Source organism: Mustela putorius, unplaced genomic scaffold (assembly GCF_011764305.1).
Source record: "Mustela putorius furo isolate JIRA1106 unplaced genomic scaffold, ASM1176430v1.1 tig00000765_pilon_pilon_pilon, whole genome shotgun sequence".
Taxonomy (NCBI): domain Eukaryota; kingdom Metazoa; phylum Chordata; class Mammalia; order Carnivora; family Mustelidae; genus Mustela; species Mustela putorius.
Genome location: NW_025421470.1, coordinates 8,853,642 through 8,872,329, shown reverse-complemented (window position 1 = coordinate 8,872,329; position 18,688 = coordinate 8,853,642). Strand labels below are relative to the sequence as shown.

Below are 18,688 nucleotides of genomic sequence, written 5' to 3'. Positions count from 1 at the left end.
ATCAACAGAAGGTGAACACATAAAGAGAAGAAAATATTCATCATTGTTGAAGCTCCTTTTCTGAATCCATGAGTGTCCAAAATACTATTCTTTCCACTGTTCTCTTGGAAAGCTATGGACACAAACATCTGGAAACTAAAAGGTCTTGTCTCTGCCACCTTACTGGGTGACCTTGAGCAAAATGCCACATGTTGCTGTATGTCAATCTCCTCAAGTGTACAATGGGGGACACCTCACAGCACTGCTGTGAGGAGTAAGTGAACTGATACAGATGGACAGGCTGAAAACAATGGCTGTGCAAAGTGTCCACCAAAAGAGTCCCTGTAGGGGGGTCTAACACATCCATGGCTCTGAGAAGTTCTTACTGCCCTGCACCAAGCCTGGCTCCCTGTGGGCTCACTGAATGCTCACCACCTCCCTCTCCTCACAGAAGCATTCATGTGCTACAGACTCCTCTCCTCTCATGATTATTTTTCACTCTTTACAAGGGCTTTTACAAGGTGATGGAATTGAAAACTGAGGGCCCATGCAAGCAGGGGTTAGTTTTTTTATTTTGAAAGTGAGGATTCCTTTGGGGCACCCAGCTGGCTCAAATGGTTTACCTTGGGACTCTTCATCTCAGGGTTGTAACTATGAGCCCAAGTTGGGTGCAGAGATTACTTAAAAATAAAATCTTTTTTAAAAATAATATAAAATAAGGGCACCTGGGTGGCTCAATGGGTTAAGTCTCTGCCTTCGGCTCAGGTCATGATCTCAGGGTCCTGGGATTGATCACCACATTGGGCTCTCTGCTCAGCAGGAAGCCTGCTTCCCCCTCTCTCTCTGCCTATTTTTGGTCTCTACATACTTGTGATCTTCCTCTCTCTCTCTCTGTCAAATAAATAAATAAATAAATAATCTTTTAAAAAATAACATAAAATAGTGGGGAGGAGCAAGATGGCAGAGGAGTAGGAGACTTAAATTTCATCTGGTGCCAGGAATTCAGCTAGTTATCAAACCATTCTGAACACCTATAAACTCAACAGAGAATCAAAGAAAAGAAGAGCCACCTTTCTATGAACAGAAAAGCAACCACTTTCTAAAAGTTAGGATGTGTGGAGACATGAATCTGAGGTGATATAGGGGAAGATAGACTGCAGGGGAGAAGGGTGCCTTCATCAGACAGCTCCTAGCAAGTGATAGAGTAGCGGAGCACAAAATCAAAACTTTAGAAGTCTCTAATGAGGGACATTGCTCCAGTGGCTAAGAGGAGGGTGGAACACTTGCTGGGGCAATGTGGTCCCAGGACCCTCAGGGTCACAGAACGACTGGGGGTGCTTGAGTGTGGCAAATTGTGGCAGGTATTGGAGCAGGGAAGCCAGCTGTAGAGATAGAGCCAAGGAGTGGGCTCTCAGCTCAGGGTTACCTTAAACTGTGATCCAAGGCATAATCAGACCACTGCTGTTCAAGCAGGGATCCCACAAGTGGCAGATCTGGGGAGACCCCCTTCTTCCTCTACTGGGAGGAGCAGCACAGGAGCATGCTGCAAGAACCTTTTGGGTTTAGAGACTCCAAATGCAGCCATGCACCACAGATAGAAATTCTCAGTCATAGGCCAGGTGAGCCCGGAGTGCAGCCAGACACCAGAAAGACAGAAGTGCTTGACTGCTTTTCTCTGAGGGCTCAGTGAGGAGGGGGGCCCAAGCTCTCAGCTCCTCCAGGACAGAGATTGGGAGGCTACCATTTTCATTCTCATCCTCCAAAGCTGTAGGAGAAGCTTTCAGGGAACAAAAGCTCCCGGGAGCAAACTCAAGCAGATGATTTAGCCTGGCCCCTGGCAAGGGAGGTGCAGTTCCACCTCAAGCAAAGACAGTTGAGAATCACTGCAACAGGCCCCTCCCCCAGAAGATCAGCAAGACCATCCAGTCAAGACCAGGTTTACCAATCAATGAGAATACAAAACTCCAACACTAGGGGAATACAGCACATAGAAATCATGGTTTTCTTCCCATGATATTTTAGTCTTTCAAAGTTAATTTTTTTTAATTTTCTTTATTTTTTTCTTTTTCTATTTTTTTTAATTTTCCTCTTTCCTATTTTAACCAACCTCTTATCAATACCTTTTCAAAAATATTTTTTACTTTTCATTTTTATACTCATATTCTATCCCTTCATTGTAATTACCCTTATGTTTTGTATACATGTAAGTTTTTCCTTCTTTAAAATTGTGGGATAAGTTTCTTCTAACAAACCAAAATATACCCTAAATCTAGTCTATGGCTTTACTCTACTCTTCCACCTGACCACATTCTCTACTTTTTTCTTTTAATTTTTTCTTTCTTTTCTTAACCAACTTCTTATCAATTCCTTTTTTAAAATCGCTTTTAATTTCATCTTTACAATCATATAACATTCCTTCATCGGATTTACCCTTATTTCTTTCTTCAAAATTTTGGGAGGAAGCTTCTTCCAACAGTCCAAAATATACCCAAAATCAAGTGTGTGGCTCTGTTATGTTCACCAGCCTGATCATATATTTTCTCTCTCCTTTCTCATCTCCACCAGTTTCAGGTCTCTTCTGATTTGGTTAGTGCATATTTTTCTGGGGTCATTGTAACCCTTTTAGAATTTTGTTCCCTCAATCATATATTCTTATCTGGATGAAATGACTAAACAGATAAACTCACCTCAAAAAAAATAAAAAGAACAAGAGGAAGTACCAACTGCTAGGGACCTAATCAATACAGACATTAGTAAGATGGCAGGACTAGAATTCAGAATGACAATTACAAAGATACTAGCTGGGCTTGAAGAAAGCATAGAACATAATAGAGAATCCCTTTCAGGAGAAATAAAAGAACTAAAATCTAACCAAGCTAAAATTTAAAAAGCTATTAATGAGATGCCATCAAATATGGAGGCTCTTACACTAGGATACATGAGGCAGAAGAGAGAATTAGTAAAATAGAAGACCAAATTATGGAGAATAAAGAAGCTAAGAAAAGAGAGATAAACAACTACTGGACCACGAGGGGAGAATTTGAGAGAAAAGTGATACCATAAGATGAAACAATCTTAGAATAATTGGGATCCAGAAGAAGAAAGAAAGAGAGGGGCAGAAGGTATACTGGAGCAAATTATAGTGGAGAACTTCCCTAATTTGAGGAAGGAAACATGCATCAAAATCCAGAAGGCAGGGATGCCTGGGTGGCTCAGTTGGTTAAGCAGCTGCCTTCAGCTCAGGTCATGATCCTAGCGTCCTAAGATCGAGTCCCACATCGGGCTCCTTGGTCGGCAGGGAGCCTGCTTCTCCCTCTGCTTCTGCCTGCCATTCTGTCTGCCTGTGCTCGCTCTCTCTCCCTCTCTCTCTGATAAATAAATAAAATCTTAAAAAAAAAATCCAGAAGGCACATATAACCCCCCAAAACCAATAAAAATAGGTCCATACCCCATCATCTCTAATAGTAAAACTTACAAGACTCAGAGACAAAAAGAAAATCCTGAAAGTAGCTCAGGACAAGAGGTCTGTAACACAATGGTAGAAATACTAGACTGGCAGCAGACCTATCCACAGAGATCTAGCTGGCCAGAAAAGAGTGGCATGATATATTCAGAGCACTAAATGAGAAAAATATGCAGCCAAGAATACTATATCCAGCTAGGCTGTCATTAAAAATAGAAGGAGAAATAAAAAGCTTCCAGGACAAACAATAATTAAAAGAACTTCCAACCATGAAGCCACCCCTACAGGAAATATTGAAAGGGGTCCTTAAAGCAAAGAGAGAGCCTAAAAGTAACATAGATCAGAAAGAACAGAGACAATATACAGTAACAGTCACCTTACAGGGAATACAGTGGCACTAAATTCATATCTTTCAATAGTTACCCTGAATGTAAATGGGCTAAATGCCCCAATCAAAAGACACAAGACATCAGGAAGTCTACCTATCAATATGCTGTCTACAAGAAACTCATTTTAGACCCAAAGGCACCTCCAGATTGAAAGTGAGGAGATGGAAAACAATGTATCATGCTAATGGACATCAAAAGAAAGCTGGGGTGGCAATCCCTTTATCAGACAAATTAGATTTCAAGCCAAAGACTATAATAAGAGATGAAAAAGGACACTATATCTTACTTAAAGGGTCTCTCCAACAAGAAGATCTAAAACTTTTAGATATCTATGCCCCTAACATGGGAGCAGCCGATTATATAAACCAATTAATAACAAAATCAAAGAAACACATCAACAATAATAAAATAATAGCAGGGGACTTTAACACCCCCTCTTACTGAAATGGATAGATTATCTAAGCAAAAGATCAACATGGAAATAACGGCTTTAAATGACACACTGGGCCAGATGGACATCACAGATATATTCAGAACATTTTATCCCAAAGTAACAGACTACTCATTCTTCTCTAGTGCACATGGAACATTCTCCAGAATAGATCACATCCTGGGTCACAAATCAGGTCTCAACCAGTACCAAAAGATTGGGATCATTCTGTATATTTTCAGACCACAATGCTCTGAAACTAAAAGTGAACCATAAGAGGAAAGTTGGAAAGAACTCAAATGCCTGGAGGCTAAAGAGCATCCTACTAAAGAATGAAGGGATCAACCAGGAAATTAAAGAAGAATTTTAAAAATTCACAGAAACAAATGAAAATGAACACATAACTGTTCGAAATATCTGGGATGCAGCAAAGGCATTCTTATAAGGGAAGTATATCACTATACAAGATTTACTCTTATTCTCAGAGAATAAGAAATAAGAAAGATTTCACATATACAACCTAACCCTACACCTAAAGTAGTTGCTGAAAGAACAGCAAAGAAAACCTAAACCCAGCAGGAGAAGAGAAATTATAAAGATCAGAGCAGAAATCAATGAAATAGAAACCAAAAGAACAGTAAAACAAACCAATAAAACTAGGAGCTGGTTCTTTGAAAGAATTAATAAGATTGATAAACCCCTGGCCAGACTTATCAAAAAGAAAAGAGAAAGGACCCAAATTAATTAAAATTGTATATGAAAGAGGAGAGATCACAATCAACACCAAAGAAATATAAATAATTATAGGAACATATTATGAGGAACTATACCCCAGCAAATGTGACAATCTGGAAGAAATGGATGCATTCCTAGAGACATAGAAGCTACCAAAATGAACCAGGAAGAAATAGAAAACCTGAATAGACCCATAAACAGTGGGGAGGTTGAAGCAGTCATCAAAACTCTCCCAAAAACCAAGAGCCCAGATCCAGACAGCTTCCCAGGGAATTCTACTGAACATTTAAATAAGAATCAATACCTATTCTCCTGAAACTGTTTCAAAAAATAGAAATGGAAGGAAAACTTGCAAACTCATTTGATGAGGCCAGCATTTTGATCCCAAAACAAAGACCCCATTAAAAAGGAGAATTACAGACCAATATCCTTCATGAATATGGATGCAAAAATTCTCACCAAAATACTAGTCAATAGGATCCAACAGTACCTTAAAAGGATTATTCATCATGACCAAGTGGAATTTCTTCCTGGGCTGCAAGTTTGGTTCAACATCCACAAATCAATCTAAGTGATACAATACATTAATAAAAGAAAGAACAAGAACATATGATACTCTCAATAGATGCTTAAAAGTATTTGACAAAGTACAGCATCCCTTCTTGATCAAAACTCTTCACAGTGTAGGCATAGAGGGTACTTACCTCAGTGTCATCAAGCCATCTATGAAAAACCCACAGTGAGTATCACTCTTAGTGGGGAAAAATTGGGAGCTTTCCCCTAAGGTCAGGAATATGGCAAGGATGTCCACTATCACCACTGCTATTCAACATAGAACTAGAAGTCCTAGCCTCAGCAATCAGACAACAACAAAAAGAAATAAAAGTCATCTGAATTGGCAAAGAAGAAGTCAGACTCTCACTCTTTGCCAATGATATGATACTTTTTGTGGAAAACCCAAAAAACTCCACTTCAAAACTGCTAGAACTCATACAGGAATTCAGTAAAGTGTCAGGATATAAAATCAATGCACAGAAATCAGTTGTATTTCTATACACCAACAACAAAACAGAAGACAGAGAAATTAGGGAGTCGATCCCATTTACAATTGCACCCATAAGACACCTAGGAATAAACCTAACCAAAGAGGAAAATCTATACTCTGAAAACTACGGGATACTCATAAAAGATATTGAGGAAGATATAAAGAAATGGAAAAATGTTCCATGCTCATAGATTGGAAGTAAAAATATTGTGAAAATGTCTATGCTATCTAAAGCAGTACACACATTTAATGCAATCCCTATCGAAATACCATCAATTTTTTTCAAAGAAATGGAACAAATTTATAAATTTATATGGAACCAGAAAAGACCCCAAATAGCCAGAGGAATGTTGAAAAAGAAAACCAAAGTTGGCAACATCAGAATTCCAGACTTCAAGCTCTATTACAAAGCTGTAATCATCAAGAGAGTATGGTACTGGCACAAAAACTGACACAAAGATCAATGGAACAGAATAGAGAGCCCAGAAATGGACCCTCAACTCTATGGTTTATTAATCTTCAAAAAAGCAGGAAAGAATGTCCAACAGAAAAAAGACAGCCTCTTCAACAAATGGTGTTGAGAAAATTGGAAGAATGCAGAAGAATGAAGCCGGACCATTTCCTTACACCACACACAAAATGGGCTCAAATGGATGAAGAATGAAGCTGGACCATTTCCTTACACCACACACAAAGGTCAGGAAGAATGCAGAAGAATGAAGCTGGACCATTTCCTTACACCACACACAAAAATGGGCTCAAATGGATGAAGAACCTCAATGTGAGAAAGGAATCCATCAAAATCCTTGAGGAGAACACAGGCAGCAACCTCTTCGACCTCAGCCACAGCAAATTCCTCTAGGAACATCGCCAAAGGCAAGGGAAGCAAGGGCAAAAATGAACTATTGGGATTTCATCAAGATCAAAATCTTTTGCACAGCAAAGGAAACAGTTAACAAAACCAAAGACAACTGACAGAATGGGAGGAGATATTTGCAAACAACATTTCAAATAAAGGGCTAGTATCCAAAATCTATAAAGAGCTTAGCAAACTCAACACCCAAAGAACAAACAATCCAATCAGAAAATGGGCAGAAGACATGAACAAATAGTTCTGCTAAAAAGACATCCAGATGGCCAACAGACATGAAAAAGTGCTCCAATATCACTCAGCATCAGGGAAATACAAATCAAAACCACAATGAGATATCACCTCACACCAGTCAGAATGGCTAAAATTAAGAAGTCAGGAAATGACAGACAATGGCGAGGATGTGGAGAAAGGGGAACCCTCCTACACTGTTGGTGGGAATGCAAGCTGGTGCAACCACTCTGGAAAACAGTATTGAGGTTCCTCAAAAAGTTTAAAATAGAGTTACCCTACAACCCCGCAATTGCCCTACAGGGTATTTACCCTAATGATACAAATGTAGTGATCTGAAGGGGCACATGCACCCAAGTGTTTATAGCAGCAATGTCCACAATAGCCAAACTATGGAAAGAACCTAGATGTCCATCAATAGATGAATGAATAAAGAAGATGTGGTATATATACACAAAGGAATACTATGAAGTCATCAATAGAAACAAAATATTGCCATTTGCAACAACGTGGATGGAGCTAGAGGGTATCATGCTAAATGAAATAAGCCAATCGGAGAAAGAAAGACAATTATCATTTGATCTCTCTGATATGAGGAATTTGAGAGGCAGTACAGGGGATCATGGGGGTTAGGGTGGGAATAAAGGAAATAAGATGGGATCGAGTGGTCTCCCATCTAATACTAACCAGGCCCAACTATGCTTAGCATCCAAGGTCAGTCAAGATCAGGTGCATTCTGGGAGGTGAGGGGGTAAGGGGGTTGGGTGAGCCTGGTGGTGGTATTATGGAGGGCACGTATTGTGTGGAGCACTGGGTGTGGTGCATAAACAATGAATCTTGGAACACTGAAAAAATTAAATTTTAAAAAAATTAAATTAAATTTTAAAAAAAGATGGAATCGGGGTGGGGGGTGTTGAAAAACCGTAAGAGACTCCTGATCTCATGAAACAAACTGAGGTTTGCTGGGAGTTGGGGGGTAGGGATGGTGTGGCTGGGTCACAGACATTGGGAAGGGCATGTGCTCTGGTGAGTGCTGTGAAATGTGTGAGACTGATGATTCACAGACCTATACCCCTGGGGCACATAATACATTTTATGTTAATAAAAAGAAATTTTTCACTTCAAAAGGGATGAAAACCTCCTCCCTGTTTATTATGCATTTAATTTTTTCTTTGCATTTCAGAATTGATACATGAGGAATATTAATGTCTAGAAAAACATTGTGTATCTTTACCATACATTTGCAAAAGTACTCTGAGGTGTCATAGGTCTTTTTCCCTTGATATACTATTTTTTTTATTTGACAGACAGAGAGAGACAGTGAGAGAAGGAACACAAGCAGGGGAGTAGGAGAGGGAGAAGCAGGCTTCCCGCTGAACAGGGAGCCAGGGAGCCTGATACCGGGCTCCATCCCAGGACCCTTGGCTCATGACCTGAGCTGGAGGCAGATGCTTAATGACTGAGCCGCCCAGGTGCCCCTCCTTGATATTTTAAAGCAACACCTAATTATATAAAATACTTTTTAACTGTGACCTTAACTGAACTCAAAAAGTGGGCAGTTGAGGCAAATGAGATATGTGACCATTAAATCAAAACATTCTGATCAATACCTTAGCCCATAGTGGCTTCATAAATATCCCCTTACACTCAGAGACCTTTGGAATCATGCAGAGGGAGAGCCTTGCCCATAGCCAAGTCTCGCCACAGGACCAAATTCTCTATTTCTCCTTCTTGAATTTCTCCTAGGAACAGAAGGGGACCTGTAGCCTCAGAAGCACTTTCCCTATGCCAGAAATTTCACCACCCCTTGGAAGAACCCAACTATTTCCATTCTGCAGAGGAAGGACACATTCCCAAGACTATCTACTCCTTTTATTCCTTTTGAGGTATTCCCAAAATGATTTTGGGTCAACTACCATGAATCTCTAGCCCCTGATAACCCATCACCAACCACCTTTATTTTGGTGAGCATTTCATTGTAACCTGAACCACCATTTGCCTCAGAGGAGGGATCCTAATAGGGTGGAGTCTAGTTTGGGCTCAGGGTGCAGCTACTGGAGGGACAGACCTGGGATAGTGTTATTAGGAAATCTTCTAGGACATTTGGCCCCTCCTTCTATGGAGGGACTGAGGCGGAGCCTTGGGCATTAAAAGCCACAATGCTGGAGACTAGAACACATGTTTACTGGCATCTCTGACTGCCCTAGACCTCAGCACCACCAGCCCTCCGCGTACCCCACAGCACATTACCTCACCACAGAGGGTACTGCTTGCTCTCCTCACAGCCATGTCATCATCCCAGCGAGTGGCACTGGTGACCGGGTCCAACAAGGGCATCGGCTTCGTCATCGTGCGTGACCTGTGCCAACAGTTCTCAGGGGACGTGGTGCTCACGGCGCGGGATGAGGCGCGGGGCCGCGCGGCGGTGCAGCAGCTCCAGGCCGAGGGCCTGAGTCCCCGCTTCCACCTGCTGGACATCGACGACCTGCAGAGCATCCGCGCCCTGCGCGACTTCCTGCGCAGGGAGTACGGGGGCCTGGACGTGCTGGTCAACAACGCGGGCATCATATTCAAGCGTAAGGACACAGGAACACTTAGGGCACCAACCTCCCTTAGGGGACCACCAAGGATGGGTTGGGGTTGGTGCCTGAACCAATACTGTGGGGGCCACAGCTCCAATAAGATCTAGAAGGGTCTCCCTACAGAAGGAGGTCATACTGGAGGCAGAGGGAGAGCAGAAACCTCCGCGGGTTGCAAGCCTTTCCAACCAAAGCACCTTGGTTTAGCCATGAATCAATCTCAGGGACCTGACAAGAGATTTTTGTATGTTTCATTTGGTTTGGATCACAGCCATTCAGTTAATGTTTTTCTTTGGTTGTTCTGTTGGGTTTTTAGTTAGTTAGTTTGTTTTAAGATTTTTTTATTTATTCATTTGAGATAGAAAGAGGGAGACTACAAGCAGGGGAAGAGGCAGAGGGAAAGAGAGAAGCAAGACTCCCTGCTGAGCTGAGAGTCTGACATGGGGCTCCAGCCCAGGACCTGGAAATCATGACCTGAACCAAAGGCAGATGCTTAACCGTCTGAATCACCCATGTGCCCGCACAGTTAATGTTTAACTTAAATTTAATAAATAACAAATTGGGAAAAAAATATACACAGAAATCCCACTATGCACACTTCCCTTAGCCTCCTGGAATGATGCCAACTTACCAAGCTACACAGCATTAACACAGCAGATACAACACAGTGGGAAAATAGAGTTCAGTAACGCAGACATCAATGAGAATTCACCAGATTGCATGTACAAAAAACAAATGTTACTGTCACTCATGGAATGTTCTCAGATGGCTATTATTTATTAATCTGTTCTCCTCTTCCCCTAACAGCTGGTGACACCACACCCTTTCATATTCAAGCAGAAGTGACCATGAAAACCAACTTCTTTGGTACCCGAGATGTGTGCAGAGAACTCCTGCCTCTAATGAAACCCCAAGGTGAGCCTGAGGAGGGCCCCAAGCTATGGTGTTTCGGGAGTGATCTGGCCCCTGCCTCTCTGGCCTCATCTACAGATGCTGGCTCCTCTCCCTGCTCGGCCACACCCTGAATCTGATTACCAAATCTCAACCTGGACAGTGTACCTCTGCCTCAGGACTCTTACAGTCAGCAGTGTCCTCTGTCTCATTGGTCCTTCACAGCTGGCTCTGTCTTATCCTTCCAGTCATCGTTCAAAACTCCTCAGAGAGACCTTTTACTGCCTCAATGTCACTCACAAGAGAAGATCCCCGAGGATTCCTTTCTGAACACTTTCTTCTCCCTCTCCGTCTCTCCTAGGGATTTTATCCAGACTAGTGGACTCCACACTCTCCGAACCTCTCAGGTCCCGCTAATATCTGTCACCTACCTAAAACAATCCCAGAGTTCCAGACACACATAGTTCCCTTCCTGCCTCTCCTTCTCCTCAGGATGCCCCCTGCCCCTCCCCAAATCCCACCCTTCCAGCACCCATCCTGCACCGCCATCTAAACATCTACATTTCCAAAACACTTATCATTTCCCACACACAACCTGGTCACAAACCCCACCACACACTCAGCTGTCGTTTTTGGATTATTTCAACCTTCCTAAGACACCCTGCTTCTTCAGTCTTTTCCTCTCTGAGCATTCTCTGTACTCTCTGAGGGCTCACTTGCTCCCAAAAGATCTTCAGAAGCAAAGCCCAAGCCTGAGCGTCACTTGTAGGCATCTCTGTCAGATCTGCCAAAGTCCAGGCCCACCAACTCCCCTTCCCCTGGTTCAATGCTCTGCACAAAACAAACTGCCATAATTCCTTGGTTGTCAACTACTATAATACTTCACCCCATGAGAACGTGATAGGGGGAAGCACAGCCCTTTTACTACACTCATTAAGAGGGAAGCTGACACTTTTAGGAAGATTAATATTCTGGCTTGAATTAAAAACATGCGGGTACAGTTGACCCTCGGTTCTGCCCCCAATTCCTCTTCTGTCCTGGAGAGTTCTACTGCTTCTTCTAACATTCACTGGCTTCACTGGCATCTCAAAGGGCAGCTCTCAGATGTCACCTGACTCCTTTACTCACCACAACACTTGAGTGGGATGGAGTTCCTTGTGCCACCACACATCCTACAGGTATTCCCTTAGAAAGCAAAAATGACTTCTGGCTGAGAAATTCTTCTCACCTACCGAGCAGTGTTGGTGCTTGCTGTGTGTTGGCCTTAGACCAGAATGAGGAGGGAGTGCTCTTCTGCATTCGCTAAGGCAGGCTCTAATCAAACAACTCTTCTTGCCTCAGGGAAACTGGACTTCATGGACATGGAAATGCAAGCTACATTCTCAGTGTGAACGTAGGGTTTTCTTGCTTTTTGAAATAGGGGAGTTCTTCCATTAGCTGGGAAGATGCCAACCACTGCAGCCATGTTACCAGGAATTAACCCTCTTTGGGACACTATCTGGGAGAAATCCTAGCTAGGATAACCGAAAGCAAAAAAATACTGTCCCTTCTCTCTCATACTTCCCAACCTAAGACATGAAGGACAATCTTGAATGACTTCACCAGTTCTCGGTGGGTGCAGAACACATTCCGGAGCCCTGTGTTTGCTCTGTTTTTTGTTTTTGTTTTGTTTTTTTGTTTTTTGGCATGGAAGGACAAAATGAAAGAGAACTGTGAGCCTAAGGACTATGCGGGATAGCAGATGTTGATTTTTCTTCTTTTTAAATTCTTCCTTCAAAAAAGAGTTTTGCTGAAATAATTGAGCCAAAAAAAATAACACTAATAATAAGAGGTGCCCACCACCTTCTTGATTGCCACCACCAGGCAATCAGTGTCTAGGCCATGTACATTCCATCCCACATTCCATGGCTTTCCCAGCCCATCCTCCAAATTCATACTCCTGAATTTGAAAGTAATTAACTGCTGTCTTCCCTTTTCTCTTTAAATTATACTACACATTTATTTCAAAAAGATATTAAGGTATACTCATGTCTAAGGAGTCAAGCAAATGTTTCAAATCGGAAAATTCTTGTTCATCAGATATTAGCTAAAGTACTAGGAAGAAATATAAACTTGTCAATGCTACACTTACAAAAGAAACCTTAAAGAAGAAGTTCTCAACCGTCATTTGAAAAGCTGCTTTGCTACATCTAGAACTCTGAAAAACCACTAGAGGAATTGGGTGGAGAAATTACAGTACTAAAGGTCTCTCTCTCTCTCTCTCTCTCTCACACACACACACACACACACACACACACATCTCACACACCCACATGCCCTCACACACACACTTATCACAAGGACAACAAGATGGCCCACACAGTTCTTAGAGCACAGGTGTGTGCATTCTAGTTCAGAGTCCCTGAAATGACTCTTGAAAGCCATGAGAGTAACTAGAAGACAAAATTGTTTGGATCAGAGTCTTTGCTACGGAAGCTCCACAAGTTATTTCCGTTTTCTGCCCCACTGTTTCATGTCCTGAGCTATCAGTCCTGAAGGGTCTATAGTCTCACCCAGTTCTACGGAGAAGGCCCGGCTGGTCACTTTGCCCCCTTGGGGAATGTGGTAATTGGGTGGGACAGGCTGGGGGAAGACGGACTGGTTCTAGCATCCACATCTAGGAATTCACCTACAAGAACTTTTGACTCCCCATCAGGTTTCACTTATAACACAGGCCAATATTTTCACAGCTGATTCTAGACTTCCTGAGATAGACAATATGGAATAGAAAACAAGGCATCACTTCGTTACAAACAGTCTACAGAAAGTTAAGAGAGTTTTTCCATCTACTATCTCCACTACAGGTACATGAGAAAATAGTCCTGAGCCCCTGTGAGTAAAGGCAGCTGCCTTTCTGGTATACCAGTTACCCAGTGTGGGTCCCTCTGTCCCATCTTGTCTTATTTTTGCACTTTTGAATCATGAATATGTATTTTTCCTATTGTGAGACAGGCAGACAATATTTTTGAAAATAAATCTAGTGGTAAGTAATATATATCTGAGAAGAACTCACTAAAATTTTTTTATTTAAATTATAGTTAACATATACTGTAGTATTGGTTTGAGGAATAGAATTTAGTGATTCATCACTCACATATAACACTCAGTGCTCATCCCAACAAGTGCCTTCCTTAATGCCCATCACCCATTTAGTCCATCCCCCAACCACCCCCCCATCAACCCTCAATTTGTTCTTTATACTTAAGAGTCTCTTATGCTTAGCCTCCTCTGTTTTTATCTTATTTTATTTTTCCTTTCCTTCCCCTACGTTCATCTGTTTGTTTTTTGTTTTTTGTTTGTTTGGTTTTTTTTTTTGTATGAGTGAAATCATATGACACTTGTCTTTCTCTGACTGACCAATTTGGCTTAACATAATACACGCTACTTCCAACCACGTTGTTACAAATGGCAAGATTTCGTTCTTTTTGATGGCTGAGTAACATTGCTTTCTATATATATGTATAGCTTTCTATATATATGTATATATGTATACCACATCTTCTTTATCCATTAGTCAGTTGATGGACATTTGTACTATTTCCATAATCTGGTTATTGTTAATAGTGCTGCTATAAACACTGGGGTGCGTGTGTCCCTAAGAATCAGCATTTTTGTATCCTTTGGATGAGCACATTTAGTAGTGCAATTGCTGGGTCATAGGGTAGTTCCATTTTTAACTTTTTGAGGAACCTCCGGACTGCTTTCCAGGGTGTCTGCACCAGTTTGCATTCCCACCAACAGTGCAAAAGTGTTCCCCACTCTCCCCATCCACACGAACATCTGTTCTTTCCTGAGTGGGCAATTGCAGCCATTCTGACAGGTGTGAAGTAGTATCTCATTGTGATTTGGAGTTGTATTTCCCTGATGATGAGTAATGTTGAGCATCTTTTCACGTGTCTGTTAGCCATCTGGATGTCTTCTTCGGAAAAGCATCTATTCTTATCCTCTGCACATTTCTTATGGGCATATTTATTTTTGCCATGTTGAGTTTGAGACGTTCTTTATTGATTTTAGATACTAACCCTTTATCAGATATGTCATTTGCAAATTTCTTCTCCCATTCCATTGGTCACCTTTCCATTTTGTTGATTCTTTCCATCTCTCTGCAGAAAGTTTTTATCTTGATGAGGTCCCAATAGTTCATTTGTGCTTTGTTTCCCTTGCCTCTGGAGATGTGTCTAGTAAGAATTTGCTGTGGCTGAGGTTAAAGAGGTTGCTGCACACTTTCTCCTCTAGGATTTGGATAGATTCTTGTCTACATCCAGGTCCTCCATCCATTTTGAATTTATTTTTGTGTATAGTGTAAGAAAGTGTTCCAGTTTCATTCTTCCACATTTGGCTGTCCAGTTTTCTCAACACCATTTGTTGAAGAGACTCCTTCATTTCCATAGGATATTCTTTCCTGGTTTGTTGAAGATTAGTTGACCATAGAGTTGAGGGTCCATTTCTGGGTTCTCTATTCTGTTCCAATGATCTATGTGTCGCTTTTTGTGCCAGTTCCATACTGTTGATGACTACAGCTTTATAATATAGCTTGAAGTCCAGAATTGTGATGCCTCCCACTTGGCTTTTCTTCTTCAACATTCCTTTGGCTATCTGGAGTCTTCTCTGGTTCCACTCAAATTTAGAATTCTTTGTTCTAGCTCTCTGAAAAATCTGGTGTTATTTTGATAGCAATTGAATATGTAGAGTACTTGAATAGTATAGACATTTTAACAATCTATGTTGTTCCAATCCGTGAACATAAACTGTTTTTCCATTTCCTTCTGTCTTCTTCAATTTCTTCCATAGTGTTCAATAGTTTATAGCAGTACTCATTAAAACATTTGAGAAATAGGTTCCATGAACCTCACACTTAACATCTTGTAGGTGAAACAAAGGACTAGAGTAAAGGACCCCGTTCTTAAAGGTGTTCATCTTAGAAGACTGTTACATTAAGATAGTTTTTTTCATTCATTTTCATTCTCTCTAAACACTACTTCATAAGAGTCAGAGTGCCAGTCATTCTCTCTTCCACTGAACTTTCCTGGCACTGCCAATCCTTAGTAAGAGGGAGCTTAGAGTTAAGTGACAATGACTGTCCTTCCTGGATATTTACATTAAAAAGGAGAGCTTTCTAATTTTCTTGAATCTCTTACTGTTGGTATGATCTCATAAACTTTCTCTTTTTTATTTTATTTACTTATTTGTCAGAGAGACCACAAGCAGAAGAATCAGGCTCCCCACTGAGCAAGAAGCACAATGTGGGACTTGATCTCAGGACCCTGGGATCATGACCTGAGCTAAAGGCAGACACTTAACCGAATGAGTCACCCAGGTGTCCCATCTCAACCTTTCTATAATGCTGAAAATACTCATTTAAACATAAAAATAGGAACACCTGGGTGGCTCAGTGGGACTAGTCACCAACTCTTAGTATCATCAGCTCAGGTCATGATCTCACGGTTGTGGAATTGAGTCCACATTTTGGTATTTATCACTCTCAGGTCAGTCTCTATGCTCTGCAGAGACTCTTCTTGGGATTTTCTCTCTCTATCTTCCATTGACCAACCCTACTCATTATTTCAGTGCTCTCTCGCTCAGACTCTCCCTAAAATAAATAAATAAATCTGTAAATAATTAAATAAATATATAAAAATAGTAAACCATTTACTTATACATGTCACTATAAGTTCATTGTTACAATTGCTAATGATATTCTCAAAAAAGAGTTAGTAAGAAGTATGTCATTGCTTTACACTTTTAACAGCTTTATTGAGATACAGTTCATGTATTGCACGCTTCACCCACCTCAGATATCCAACTAGGGATTTTAGTAATGGGCAGAGTTGTGGAACCATCACTGCTTCAAGACTAGCAGCACACTGTCATCAGCCCAACCCATTCCTCTGCCCCAAGCAACCACAAATATATTTTCTGTCTGTGCATTTCCTTTTTTAATACATTCATGTACAGAATCATATAGAATGGTCTTTTGTGACTGCCCTCTTTATTTCAGATAATGTTCTCAAGGTTTACCTATGCTAGCATGGACTTCATTTCTTTTTATACCATCTCCTTAACATGTCACTTTCCACTGCCCCTTTCCATGACCATATTTCCAGGCACTCTGTCACTGCCCCCAAGATATGTAATCCCAAACCTAGAGAAAAAAGCAGGCAACTCAGTCCACCGAGGTGATTTGTTTTTACCTGGCCACCCCAGAGTGACAGCCTCCCTAACCCAGTGCAGTCTGCTCACCTTCAAATGCCATCAGTAAACTGATCAGCCATTTCTTGGTTAATAGACACTTGTTAATAGAGGACTAAACAAGTGACCACAAGATCTTCAGGCGGTCCAAGGAGGACCTATAAGGAAAAGCGGTTCTCTAGTTAGAACTTCAGGGAGTGCCTCCTTACACTCTGCTTAGCATGTTCCTATATAAGGCATGATCTTTTCTTTATGGAACATCTAGATGGGCACTGCCCAGTCCCAGGAGGTCATTTTCTGACATCCTCTGAGACATTATGGGTAAAACAAGGTTCAAATCTGTATCATGTCCTTCATTTACAGAGGCAGTCTTCATTAACACTCATAGCAAACTGGTAATTGGCTCCCAAATGAATAAAATACTAGCAATTTTGGTATTTATCACTCTCAGGCATGCCATTCTTCATGACTCTTTGTATTATATTTTAGGCAGGGTGGTGAATGTGGCTAGCATAATGGGCTTCGTAGCCCTTAAAAATTGCAGTCCAGAACTCCAGCAGAAGTTTATGAGTGAGACCATCACAGAAGAGGAGCTGGGGGTGCTCATGAACAAGTTTGTGGAAGACGTAAAGAACGGGGTGCACAAGGAGGAGGGCTGGCCTGATATACAAGAAGTCCTATATGGAGTGTCCAAAATGGGCATCGTGGTCCTCTCCAGAATCCATGCCAGGAAACTGAGCGAGCAGAGGAAAGGAGACAAGATCCTCCTGAACGCCTGCTGCCCTGGGTGGGTGAGAACAGACATGGGTGGACCGAAAGCCATCAAAAGCCCAGAAGAAGGAGCAGAGATCCCTGTCTACTTGGCCCTTTTGCCCTCCGATGCTGAGAAACCTCAGGGAGAGATGATTATAGAGAAGAAAGTTGAAAAATGGGGAATCCTCTCTCAGTTCCCTTCATGGGTCCCCACTTGATATCTGCCATAATTTGACCAAAACAACTCTTACACCATCAACAATAGCCTTACCAAAAAAAAAAAAAAAAAAAAAAAAAAATCACCATCCCTATTGGGTACTCACACTGAATTGGCTACTAATTCTGTAAAGTCTTCTGAGATTTATTCTGTGATATAAAATAAAAAGTATGACTCTGGGAAACAAACTGAGGGTTTCAGAGGGGAAGGGGGAGTGGGGATGGGGTAGCCAGTGATGGATACTAAGAAGGGCACGTGTTGTGATGAGCACTGAGTGTTATATGCAAGTAATGAATCATTGAACACTACAAAATAAATAAATAAATAAATAGATAAACTTTTAAAAAAGAGATAAAGTAGAATTGATGTCAATAATGGATGAACATTATAGATGAATAAACAATCTAAGTGCCAATATGTACAAATCGTTTCATGCCAACAAGTCTAAAACTCCAACAGACCCTACACCATGTCAAGAGAAGGGACAATTTAACTCAAGACTTTGTAAACATCAGTGAAAGAGCCAGATAGTAAGTATTTTTGCCTTTACAGGCCAATGGTTTTTGTTGGAATAACTCAAATCTGCTGTTGTAGCTTGAGAGTCGCCACAGATGATATATTAATTCATGAATGGGGCTGAATTTCCCTGCCCCACATACTTTATCAGACTCCACTATAACATGGACAACCCCATGAAGGATAGACATCCCCTGTTGTCTCTTTAAATTTCAAATTCACTGGGGGAAAAATAATTAAGAGGTGTGAAATGGAAGTGGGCACCTCTCAAACTCAACACCCAAAAAACAAGTAAGTCAAACAGTGGGCAGAAGACATGAACAGACATTTCTCCGAAGAAGACATACAAATGGCTAACAGA

General features: G+C 41.3%; 1 protein-coding gene across 1 annotated transcript; it reads left to right on the top strand.

Moving 5' to 3' along the window:
- Positions 1–9,307: 9,307 nt before the first annotated feature.
- LOC101693597 (carbonyl reductase [NADPH] 1) lies at positions 9,308–17,999 on the top strand. The gene is made up of 3 exons (XM_045084528.1): positions 9,308–9,719; positions 10,530–10,637; positions 17,331–17,999. Exons 1-3 carry the CDS (start codon positions 9,431–9,433, stop codon positions 17,810–17,812), a joined length of 879 nt encoding a protein of 292 aa, XP_044940463.1. The 5' UTR covers positions 9,308–9,430; the 3' UTR covers positions 17,813–17,999.
- The last annotated feature ends 689 nt before the right edge of the window (positions 18,000–18,688 follow it).

Bases quoted from the DNA above. Each gene is read 5' to 3' on its own strand.
- LOC101693597 (XM_045084528.1), top strand. From the start codon at position 9,431: ATGTCATCATCCCAGCGAGTGGCACTGGTGACCGGGTCCAACAAGGGC. The intron at 9,720-10,529 runs GTAAGGACACAG...TTCCCCTAACAG, and splicing joins CGCGGGCATCATATTCAAGC to CTGGTGACACCACACCCTTT. The intron at 10,638-17,330 runs GTGAGCCTGAGG...ATTATATTTTAG, and splicing joins GCCTCTAATGAAACCCCAAG to GCAGGGTGGTGAATGTGGCT.